The sequence below is a fragment of the Cyclopterus lumpus genome, chromosome 7, assembly GCF_009769545.1.
Source record: "Cyclopterus lumpus isolate fCycLum1 chromosome 7, fCycLum1.pri, whole genome shotgun sequence".
Lineage (NCBI taxonomy): Eukaryota > Metazoa > Chordata > Actinopteri > Perciformes > Cyclopteridae > Cyclopterus > Cyclopterus lumpus.
Window position 1 is genome coordinate 24,188,427 of NC_046972.1, and position 12,500 is coordinate 24,200,926.

The window sequence follows — 12,500 nt, forward strand, 5'->3', positions numbered from 1 at the left end:
GTGTGTGTGTGGCTGAGAGGTTAGTTCCTCCAAACCCCCCCCCCCCCTGGATGTGACACCCAAACAAACAATCTAATTACACCATTAACTCACCGGTCTTCTCTGTTGCGGTCGACGGCGTAGAACTGCTTACGCAACCACCTGGAGAGAGAGAGAGAGAGAGTTAAGAAGATTTCATGCATTTAAAAACAAACAAACAACAACAACACTGTGTTTGTAAACGCCGGCTCACCGCTCGATCTGGAGCGGCGTCGGGGACTTCAGTGTGTCGGCCACCAGCGAGTTTAACCCCTTCACCCACATCGTCATCTCCTCATCCGACGTCGCTGAGGACAGAACGGACATTTAAATATTTATATCACATGTATGGAAGAAAAACAACAACAAACAGCGATTAGTCACATTTTGATTTACTGGAACCAGAATAAACTCGACTGGCTTGGTAATATAAGATGCGTTTACTCATAAACACTAAGAGGGGGCGGGGCTAACATCATATTACAAACAGGGAAACACTTCCTGTATGATAAGTGGGCGTGGCCTCTTAGTCAGTAGTTTAAATAACATGTTATTAGAGGTTAGTGTAAACGGCTCATAATTCATCTCTAATATTAATTTATGTTGCTGTGAAAACATCTAGATTTATTCTAGTTCATCACCAACGCTACATTTTACTAATTACATGTGAACGCATCATGAGGACGTTATAGCCAGTGCTCATGTTCACTGAGCAGAGCCTGAACGCATCACCATGTAACTGAAGTGAACCTCCGCTGGTTCTCCGTTAGCGGTGCTGCTAACGTCACTAGCTATTTAGCTAACGTTACTAGCTAGTTAGCTAATGTTACTAGCTAGTTAGCTAACGTCACTAGCTCTCCTCCTGTTGGTCTTGACACTGATTGGTTGTTAACAAAGTCACATGACATTGGCGTCAGTGTTTACCTGCCAGGCTGAGCCCCTTGACCAATAGGATGGAAGCGTGACGTGTGACGTAGCGTCTGACGGTGTTTACCTGCCAGGCTGAGCCCCTTGACCAATAGGATGGAGGCGTGCCGTGTGACGTAGCGTCTGACGGTGTTTACCTGCCAGGCTGAGCCCCTTGACCAATAGGATGGAGGCGTGACGTGTGACGTAGCGTCTGACGGTGTTTACCTGCCAGGCTGAGCCCCTTGACCAATAGGATGGAGGCGTGACGTGTCACGTAGCGTCTGACGGTGTTTACCTGCCAGGCTGAGCCCCTTGACCAATAGGATGGAGGCGTGACGTGTCACGTAGCGTCTGACGGTGTTTACCTGCCAGGCTGAGCGACTTGAGGCGGAACTCGGTGCCGTACAGGATGACGAAGCAGTGAGCCTGCTCCAGCCTCGCCGCCGAGTCCTCCACGTAGCGCTCGAAGTCCCGCGACTTCTGTCCAGGACGGATCTCTTTGATCTCGCGAATGTCAACTGGACACACACACACACACACACACACACACACACACAGAAACACACACACACACACAGGACAAGTTAGCGAGTGTAGCTGGGCAATGTGTTCAAAATTCATGACGGTAGGAATCATTTTCTGGTATCACTTTGTCCCGGTCTGCAAATTGCCATGTATAGAGTGGTCGTCATGGTAACCACAAGGTACCCGGTTCTTTAGTTGCATGTCGAAGTGCCCTTGAGCAAGACACTGAACCCCCCCAGTTGCTCCCCACATCCCACTGCTCCTTAATAACTGAGGAACTGCGGGATCAATAAAAGTGTAAATTATGACATTATTATTATTATGCAGTGATTAACTGGATATCAGAGCATTTCCTTCTACATCGGACTTTAAAATAAAGCACTGCATATGCTTTCACACCAGATGGCTTAAATAAATAAATAAAAATACATTTTAAAAACCAGGTACGATTCCATCAGGACTAAAGAAACTTTACGAGAGCGCAGACGGCAAAGCAGCTCGACGGGTCGCACGCGCACACGCTTTTTGACAGGTTGGTCTGCTCGTCAAACTATTTGGGGAGGCGGGCTCAGCCAGAATGCAGGAAGTGAAGCGACGGCCAGAGGTGTCACCTCACAGAAAGGAGACGAGGAGGCATCCTGCTGCACACTCGCACACTTCCTCCAGCGCCGCGTCCTCTTTCTGACCTCCTCGCCGGGCTTCACGCCTCGGGCCCCCGACTCGACAAACAACACCTTCATTTAGATGAACTCATACTTTCTGGGGCCTCTCTGAGCTTTTCCACAAACCAGTTTGTTCTAATAAATGTAAATCTGTAGAAATGACCTCATAGATATATATCACCATGAACCTTCACCGCTTATTATTATTATTATTGTGTTACGAGCTTTACGAAATGTTATGTTTAAATATGTAAAGGAGCGCTATGGTGGAGAAATCTACAGAGAAATGTAATAAAATTAATGTTTTCTTTCCACTAATCCAAAAAGAAGACACTCTCTAATGCGACCAGTGATTTTCCATCAAAGGTTAATCGGTAACGAAAACCATTTATTACTCGCGGCCATAAAAACATATAAAAATGGCCTGAACCTGAGCGGCGGCTCAAGAGAACAAAGTGAACGAGATGACCTCTAGAAACAGTTTGTGCTCCAGACGGAGGAGGAGGAGGAGGAGGAGGCCCGATCAATACCCACAATAACCCTCCATCAGCTGGGTGCGTCTCATGCTCGTCAGGCTTTGACGAGCATGAGACGAGTCGGTCTCGTTTTGGGGATCCGGATCAGCTCCTTTGATATCAGATATAAAGTTGAGCGGAGGTTGATGATTTATTTCTCACAAACAAACTGAAAAGGGAGCGGCGTGTGAACTGGAAATGGTTTGTGGCGAGGGCGTGTGTGTGTGTGTGTGGGCGTGTGTGCGTGTGTGTGTGCGTGTGTGTGTGTGTGCGTGTGTGTGTGTGTGTGTGTGTGTGTGCGTGTGCGTGTGTGTGTGGAAAAAGCAGGTTAGAGAGATGACAGACGTGTGCAGGTAATTCCTTCCATATCGACGTCACTGAAACTACGCAAGGATTTTTTCTCTCCAGTATTTAGGTGTGTTTGTCCCTTTAAAAAAAAAAAAAAAAAAAACATTTCCAGGAAACAGCTGACGATATTTTAAACATATAACTCACTGGTGATTACTAATAAATAAAGGTTTAAAAAAAAGAAGTAAACTAACAGCAATGCAGTTTACACACACACACACACAGCTCACATTCCTGTCTCAGTGACAATTTTATATTTGAGATTTCTACAAAAATTGCATGTTCCTGAGATTTGGTTGAGAGTACTTCTGTTGTGTAAACTGCCCGGAGAAGCTGCATTCCCTCTCCTGACCACCATGGGGTGACTCCTCTGGTTGTATAGAAGTCTATGCTTCATGTGTTGAAGCTGCATTCTCTCTCCTGACCACCAGGGGGCGACTCCTCTGGTTGTATAGAAGTCTATGCTTCATGTGTTAAAGCTGCATTCCCTCTCCTGACCACCAGGGGGCGACTCCTCTGGTTGTATAGAAGTCTATGCTTCATGTGTTGAAGCTGCATTCTCTCTCCTGACCACCAGGGGGCGACTCCTCTGGTTGTATAGAAGTCTATGCTTCATGTGTTAAAGCTGCATTCTCTCTACTGACCACCAGGGGGCGACTCCTCTGGTTGTATAGAAGTCTATGCTTCATGTGTTAAAGCTGCATTCCCTCTCCTGACCACCAGGGGGCGACTCCTCTGGTTGTATAGAAGTCTATGCTTCATGTGTTGAAGCTGCATTCTCTCTCCTGACCACCAGGGGGCGACTCCTCTGGTTGTATAGAAGTCTATGCTTCATGTGTTGAAGCTGCATTCTCTCTCCTGACCACCAGGGGGCGACTCCTCTGGTTGTATAGAAGTCTATGCTTCATGTGTTAAAGCTGCATTCTCTCTACTGACCACCAGGGGGCGACTCCTCTGGTTGTATAGAAGTCTATGCTTCATGTGTTGAAGCTGCATTCTCTCTCCTGACCACCAGGGGGCGACTCCTCTGGTTGTATAGAAGTCTATGCTTCATGTGTTAAAGCTGCATTCCCTCTCCTGACCACCAGGGGGCGACTCCTCTGTTTGTATAGAAGTCTATGCTTCATGTGTTGAAGCTGCATTCTCTCTCCTGACCACCAGGGGGCGACTCCTCTGGTTGTATAGGAGTCTATGCTTCATGTGTTGAAGCTGCATTCTCTCTCCTGACCACCAGGGGGCGACTCCTCTGGTTGTATAGAAGTCTATGCTTCATGTGTTAAAGCTGCATTCCCTCTCCTGACCACCAGGGGGCGACTCCTCTGGTTGTATAGAAGTCTATGCTTCATGTGTTGAAGCTGCATTCTCTCTCCTGACCACCAGGGGGCGACTCCTCTGGTTGTATAGAAGTCTATATAAATGACTCTACTTCTCTTGATGTATTCCCTCAGTAAACATTGTAAACATGAGTTTTTGGTCTCAATCTCTAGTTTCAAGTCTTCTTCTATACAGCGTGATGTTCATTTAGTAAATTATGGTCATTTAGAGTCAAACAGACCATAAAGCTGGGGACGCTTTAGGGGCGGGGCTAGGGTCACTTGTTTACTGGTTGCTAAGAAACAAGATGTTGACGTCCGTAATCCAAGACGGCGGTGAAGTGGTCCGTTAACTCTGATCAAAGTAACATAACGATGTGCAGCGTAATGCAGAGTTTCACTTGAAGAGACTGCACACGTCCAGTATCCAACGCCTTCCCGTTGCTATGACAACACTTCTACACATCTAGCCACGTCGGCCGCTGCCACTTCTTCACCAGGACGCCACATCCTGCTTCGTGAAAGCAGACCGGTGGGCCGATTCCTGTGCACCGAACAAAACAATACTATATAACATTTTTTTTTTTTTTTTAAAAAGGTAACACCGCCAAAAAATAAAAATAAAAATAAACGTGCAAAATCCACTTTGAGCGCCTCAGCATTTTATATTCAGCAGCAGACGGGAGTGCTCTTTCCACAGATGATGGACATGGCTCCCTCGACTAGGGGGGGGGGGGGGACAACACACACTTCCAGTAAAAAAATAAAACCAGCCCTCCCTTTCTATTCCTGTACATTGATGCGCCGCCTCGGGCCGGCTTCCCCTCCCCAGGAGTGACGTCCCGCCTGAGCGGAGACGATTCCGCCGCGTTTTTAAAAACGTGCCGTCCTCTTCTCTCTGTTCTCGCTGCATCCGGATCAGAGTGCAGCTGTGCACGAGGCATCCTGCCACCCGAGAGACGGCTCACCGCTTTGTGGAAACAAGCCGCCTCAATTTTTTAAGCTTCCTGGTTTAAAAAAAAAAAAAAAAACTAAAAAAGTACAGAAAAAGTTCCCGGGAACGCCACTTCTCTTGTTGTCCTCACCGAAGCCCCCTGGGGGGGGGGGGTTGTACCCCCAAACGGGATTCACCTCACGGTTCGTTCCATAAAACACAATTGAGCCTTTAGGTACCTCAAACACTGATGGAGACTCTGGACTTCCTTTATAGTCATACTAATATACAATTGTGTTGTTTTATTCCGTTTAAAATGAACAATAAACCCGTTTCCAATCCTCGTTTCTGCAGGTTTTCCCGCGTCTGATCTCCAAAATCACTGCGTTCAGCGTCAGCGAGCCCGTCTCAGGATCTTAAAAGGTATTTTGGAAAGGGACCTCGTCCCCCCCCCCGCAGCAGTAAGTCTTTTGGGAGACGTTCAAGTAACTCACAACATATCTTTTCATATCTCTCAATGCATGTAAACCAACCAGCTGTGGCATGGCTACCTTCACATTTACGACACAGGAGCACCTGTGTGTGTGTGTGTGTGTGTGTGTGTATGTGTGTGTGTGTGCGTTACTCACTCTCTCCCTCTATTTTATCCGTGCCACGAGTCCAGATAATAGTCCGGGTCTCCAGCTTGACCTGAAAGGTCCGTCTCTCCGGCCGCTGGGACTTCTTGGAGTAGAACAGCGTCAGCACCGTGCCCAGCTCCAGGTCTCGGTACAGGTTGTTCATCTCCGCGTCGTTGTCCGTCCACGGGACGGGCCCGTTGGAAAAGAAGCCCGAGGTCCCGGCCATGTTCACTTCCCCCGTTTGTTGTCCGTTTCCTCTCAGAACAATCTGCTCAGTCCAGGCCTAGACCGGGACACCTACAGGAGGAGAGGGGGAGGGGGGAGGTCCATGAAACAACAATTCAGCAGGACACACACTAAAATACTGTCAATAGTGCATGCTTATAACCATAAAAGTCTGAATATTATATTTTACACATGAATATGAACAGATTTCATGTCCCAAAACTGACATAACGTGCTCCTTATACGGCGTACACACACACACACACACACACACTCGACATAATGTAGAAAAGATCCATCGAAAATAATCTTCTTTCATCAGCTCGTAAAAATAGATCAGACGGCATCACGTTTCCACGTCTCTCATATGATGCTATCGATTTGTCTACATGGGGTAATGTTACCCTCAGTATCGAGTCCCACTGTTACGGAGCAGAGCTATTATTTATCCTTTATTGGCCATACAGGGAATATGACCAGGTGGAAGGTGCATAACAATAAAACATAGCTAGAGAATAGGCAATAAAACAATAATAAATAAAAGTAATAGATACATATGGTAAACAACAAACAGATAACAGTACTTATTTTATAATATATATATATATTATATTATAAAATAAAAGTGGCAATTGTATTTGAAGAAAGCAAAAAGAAAAGATGTGCCAACCTTTAACACATGACGTGATGCTTTATTATTGTTTACCTTTAAATCTAGCAGCAGGGAAGGTTTTAAAATCAGATTAATTTACGCATTTATTATTTTTTATTATCAAAAGTTGGATAACAAGTCGAAAGGCCCGTCCCGTGTTCTCCGCGGCGTGGAAACAGAAACAGGGCCACGCTGGGCCAGGAAAAAAAAAACTAGAAGCAAGAATCAAGAGCAGTTTTTTTTTTTTACTCTCAATAAAGAGGGAAAGGGGGGGGGGGGGGTCAACAGCCCAGGTAGAATAAGCTATTCCGCCTTATTTACCTCCCCCCCCCCCGTATTAACTCGGCTTATCATCGGGAAAAGCCAAACAAGCCGTCGCAACTGGAGGTGGGGGGGCCGCGCTGGAGTTACCTACCTACCGCCGCAATCTCGGCCCGACCGCACATCTCCAGCGGCTGCTCCTCTTCTCCTCCCCCGCTCCCCTTTCGGTTGTTTTTTGTTTTTTTTCCCTCCTTCTCCTCCTCCTTCTTCTTCTTCTTCTTCTTCTTCCCTCTCTTTATACACCTCCGGTGTTTGTTTTTCTTCTATTTCTCCCCCTCCCTTTCTGTCCCGTGATTTTATATCATCGCTGCGGTCCCGACGACAGCAATCCCCGTTTCCTCCGCTGCCCTCTGGCCGTCCATAGAGCGAGGTAGGCGGGCTAGAACCGTGGTGAGACTACGCAAGTTAGTCCGCTCTCATATCCAGCCAGCGTAGGCCCCTCCCCCCTTTTCCCCGCACCAGGCTTCCGCTGCAGGTTTTCACAATAAAACTCGAAACTAAAATAACTTGTTGCTGTGTTTTTTTGTTTTTTTTGGGGGGGTGGGGGGACGAACTGGAAAGTGACTAAGTACTTTTAGTTTTGAGTTGTTTTTAGATACTTCACTTGTGTGTTTTCGTTTTCTGCTGCTTAATGGAAGTGTAGCATTTGGGGGTGAAGGGGGCTATTTTTGAAGAAATGTTATATAATATCGATATGTACGTTTTATTCAGTGTATAATCACATGAAAATAAGCATCGTTGCGTTTTCATTACTTTAGAATGAGCCGTTTACAAGAACGAGTCATGGAAACCGGAAATGATTGAGCGGTTTCTTTTTCACTTCCGGTTCCGGTTTGCAAATCAACGGGTTTTTGGTTAAATGCCGTAAATAATTAGTATATATATTTTTCCTTTTTTTACGATATAAAATACCTCGGTTAAAAAAAACTCTCGTGAACGTTGAAGCTTTTACGTGTCTTTAAAAACAAAATAAAGGAGAAAAAAAGCTGCATGAGACTGCAAACGTCATCGCGCCACGTAGTGCGCAGCCGCGACCGTGGTGTCGTTGTAATAACATTAGCAGGAATTAAAAAAGCTTTTTTTTGTGATTATACTCTTCACAAACATTTAAAAGACTGTTAATAAATATTTCCTGTACACCATGTAACATCATTAAATATTGCGTTTTTCTCTATAACAAAATAAGATTTCAGATATTAGATTATTCTTTGAGTGTGTATATATATATATATATATACACAGTAAGATTATATATCTAAGCTATGTATATAAATAATAATAATAATAATATATTCATTGGGTAACAGTTAACCTTAAAAAAATACTTTTTTTACCCTACTTCCGGTAACCCCGCAGCTCTCGGTCGCTTGACGCAGCTCGAGTCTGCAGCCTGTTTCCGGCCTCTTAAAGAGGCAGAGCTGCTGATGCTGTACTTCATAACTATCCGTCTCCTGGATACAACACGTATCACAACGTGTTACTTTAACAGGAAACTGTCATTGTTCTCCCTGCGTTGCAATAAAAAAAAAATTACCACTAAAAGCCCCAAGTTGTTGGTTTTGTTGTTATAATTGTCAGACTTCTCTTCTTTCCACAAAAACAATAACATAATGTATCTAAACGGGGATGAAATAAACTGAACTTGACCCATCAGCTGATTGCATCTCTGACAGGATCATGTTTCTCTTTACATACTCAGTTTAAAACCCCTTTTTTTTTTTTTTTTTTTTTACACACATATAATAAATACATTTAAAAAAAGGAAAAGTCAATGTTTTATTCTGAAAACTACAAAGCTCATAAAACAACAAGCGGAGTCGTGTGATAAATGATCAAATAGCACACAAATATTAATGACAAAAGTTATAATATCCATTCACATTCGGAAAAATTAAGGAGCACACACTTTCTGCTTAATCACAGCGATACAAACGGGACACGACAGCGATCACTATCTCTGTGATCATCTGTTTTTGTTTTGTTTTTGGCTAAAGAATTCATTTCCCTCTTAGAAAAAAAAACATCTCTGTCCGAAGGAACCAGGCTCTCAGCTCCGGTACACAAAAACACCACGTCGTCCTCGAGCTGTTTTCCAAGTAACCGAGAGGATCGTTAAGATTGTGAAACTGTGGACGGACACACACACACACACACACACACACACACACGCACACATACACTCGAACACGCACACACGTTTGCATATAAGCAATGAAGAGCCTCTCGTTGACGATGCACATGGCACACATTTATATAAAACGCTGAATCATAGTGACTTAAAAATGACCAAAAAATATGTACATCCCTGAAATAAACAGCAAACTATATGGAAAGAAAAGACGGCATTCTGTGTGCTAACAATTATATGAACATAGTGCTCCGGGGGGGTCGTGGGGGGTAGGGGTGGTGGTCGTTTTATTGTACCGACCTTTCACACAATTCCACAAATTGAAATTCATCAGATTCCATCTCACGTTGTTCCTCCCCAACCGCCCTCTGTACAAAACATGTATTAATTATTCTATGAGAATATAGAACGTCTCAGCAGAGTCTGATGGCTTACACATTTCAGTACAGTCGTGTCTGACCAGAGAGAATACTAACGTGTTCGTAGGCAGATAGCTGCTACATACACACTACTAATCCATATGTGTGCATATATATATATATATACATATACACACAGTGGAATCATTTGACATCAACTACAAAAACCTCTACAATCAAAAGGCGTGTTTTTTCCAAAAAGATAAAAGCGTCAAAGCGTGATTAAAACTCGTAGTCCCGCTCGGCCATGTCGATGGCCCACGCAAACTTCTCCCTCTGGGTTTTGTTGTAGATCTTCTCGATGGGAACGACCCACTTCTTGCACCTGTGAAGGACGTACGACACAGCGGTTACGAGCAAATCATTGAAAACCAACAACTCACCTGCTCAGTATTCACGGGGTAAGGATGTTGCTGTGTTGGAGAAGCAGTATGCACACGCTGCTGAGTACCTCGCTGCTGAGTACCTCGCTGCTGAGCACCTCGCTGCTGAGCACCTCGCTGCTGAGTACCTCGCCGCTATTCTGCTGAGCACCTCGCTGCTGAGTACCTCGCTGCTACGCTGCTAAGGAACCTCGCTACTGAGTACCTCGCTGCTGAGTACCTCGCTGCTACGCTGCTAAGGAACCTCGCTACTGAGTACCTCGCTGCTACACTGCTGAGCACCTCGCTGCTGAGCACCTCACTGCTGAGTACCTTGCCGCTACGCTGCTGAGTACCTCGTTGCTACGCCGGCAGACAGATTTGGGAGTTTAATAAAAGAAGACAACATAAAACAACCTGCACTATAGAGAGGAGGGATTGTTATCTGTAATATCTCATATTCATAAACTACTTTATTTACAGATTGAATATCCTATAAACAGCTTGATTTGGCTGCAAAATATTTACTCAGATGAAGATTTGTAAGACTTCCTGTTTCTAAAGCCTCGGCAAACTTCTCTTTATCACTATCAGACATGTAAACAGGGTTTTTATCTGAATGAATAATATATATCGATATAAAAATAAATATAATTGTGTATGTGCTATTGTCATTTTCTAGTTAAACTAACTTCCTGCTATTTTTATTAAAAAAATATTCAACATGAAACTCCCCCCAAATGCGTAATGACGACAGTGCACAGCATCTACGTCATAGAACTCGTCCCATATTAACGTAAACACTCTCTGCTGGTGATCGAACCCCCGACACACACACACAAGTGGGGGACCCCCGTCCCTTAGCGCCTTACAATCAGGGCAAGAACACGGAGCATTCCTGAATCCATTGTGCTGGAGGAGGCGCTCTGTAAATAGCCCGGGGGGGGCGGACCACTGCTCCCCTTTCGCTGTGGCCCGGCACCTCCATTCAGCCCGCTCCCTCATTGACTTCCCACATGGAGGAAGGAGGGCTGTTTGGGGACAAACCCCGGCTTTGCAGAAACAAACCCCATTGTTCCTCGCGCTCACACACTTTTTCTTCCTCGTATTTTCCTTCTGCAGCCGTTAGCTTTTTAAAATTTAAATGTTGTTGCTCCTTTTCCTACAATGCAAGAGCATTTCCTGCCTTTCTGTCACCAAGGTGCACCCTCCCACCCTGAACTCGTTACTCGTCACATTAACACCTGTCATCAAGCGATGGTTAGCAGTGAAGGACCGGCGGTAAGTACCATGCCACAGAGATCCGGGGATCCAGGTAGTTGAGCTTGGAGGTGCCCAGAGCGATCTGCTTGTTCTCCTCTCGGTCTGTGGCCTGAACCTGGAGCTTCATCAGCTGCTCCTCTATCCTCTGGACGGCTTTACGCTTCACCTCCACAGTCCTGGGAGAAGGAGGGAGGAATAGAGGAAGACAGGTGAGGAGAGGCAGGGAGACAACGGACGGAGGGAGGATTCTAGAGATGTCATTAACATTATGAATCGGATGTCCAGGGGACGACTCCTCTGGTTGTATAGAAGTCTATGCTGCATGTGTTAAAGCTGCATTCTCTCTCCTGACCACCATGGGGCGACTCCTCTGGTTGTATAGAAGTCTATGCTTCATGTGTTAAAGCTGCATTCTCTCTCCTGACCACCAGGGGGCGACTCCTCTGGTTGTATAGAAGTCTATGCTTCATGTGTTAAAGCTGCATTCTCTCTACTGACCACCAGGGGGCGACTCCTCTGGTTGTATAGAAGTCTATGCTTCATGTGTTAAAGCTGCATTCTCTCTCCTGACCACCAGGGGGCGACTCCTCTGGTTGTATAGAAGTCTATGCTTCATGTGTTAAAGCTGCATTCTTTCTCCTGACCACCAGGGGGCGACTCCTCTGGTTGTATAGAAGTCTATGCTTCATGTGTTAAAGCTGCATTCTCTCTCCTGACCACCAGGGGGCGACTCCTCTGGTTGTATAGAAGTCTATGCTTCATGTGTTAAAGCTGCATTCTCTCTCCTGACCACCAGGGGGCGACTCCTCTGGTTGTATAGAAGTCTATATAAATGACTCTACTCCTCTTGATTTATTCCCTCAGTAAACATTGTAAACATTAGTTTTTGGTCTCAATCTCTAGTTTCAAGTCTTCTTCAATACAGCGTGATGTTCAATTAGTAAATTATGGTCATTTAGAGTCAAACAGACCATAAAGCAGGAGATGCTTTAGGGCGGGGCTACAAGGTGATTGACAGGTCGACACCAGAGACGTATACAGCGTCTCTTCATCACTCCTCAGTCCAGATATGGTCACTGAGGTTTATTGTTTGCCCAAATAAAAAAGACATTGCGACAGGCCGTAATCCAAGATGGCGACGGCCACGTCATGGTCCTTTCCTTACTTTTTGCTCTTGTCGTCGTGGGAGGCCTTGTGTTCGGCCTTGGCGCCCCTCAGCTGCTTCCTGGCCGCCGACAGCTGATTCTGTTTCTCGTCGATCTGCAGTCGCAACGAACAACGAGTGA

The 12,500-nt window shown here is 45.4% G+C and overlaps 2 protein-coding genes across 3 annotated transcripts in view; both read right to left on the bottom strand.

The window, feature by feature from the left end:
- plcg1 (phospholipase C, gamma 1) overlaps positions 1–7,509 on the bottom strand; it is a 20,122-nt gene extending 12,613 nt beyond the window's left edge. Inside the window, exons 1-5 of one of the 2 annotated variants that reach the window (XM_034537546.1) lie at positions 7,141–7,509; positions 5,854–6,141; positions 1,293–1,445; positions 233–326; positions 94–141 (exon numbers count right to left, since the gene is read on the bottom strand). In XM_034537546.1, coding sequence (XP_034393437.1) covers positions 94–141; positions 233–326; positions 1,293–1,445; positions 5,854–6,070 — 512 coding nt within the window. In that variant the 5' untranslated portion in view covers positions 6,071–6,141; positions 7,141–7,509. Of the gene's footprint in view, positions 1–93; positions 142–232; positions 327–1,292; positions 1,446–5,853; positions 6,142–7,136 lie in introns of both variants that reach the window. The other variant, XM_034537544.1, reaches the window with a different exon arrangement.
- A 1,295-nt stretch (positions 7,510–8,804) lies between these two features.
- The window catches only part of LOC117733720 (DNA topoisomerase 1-like), a 22,874-nt gene continuing 19,178 nt past the window's right edge, over positions 8,805–12,500 (bottom strand). Inside the window, exons 19-21 of the mRNA XM_034537549.1 lie at positions 12,380–12,474; positions 11,241–11,390; positions 8,805–9,914 (exon numbers count right to left, since the gene is read on the bottom strand). Of these exons, the coding sequence (XP_034393440.1) occupies positions 9,812–9,914; positions 11,241–11,390; positions 12,380–12,474 (348 nt within the window). The 3' untranslated portion in view covers positions 8,805–9,811. The remainder of the gene's footprint in view (positions 9,915–11,240; positions 11,391–12,379; positions 12,475–12,500) is intronic.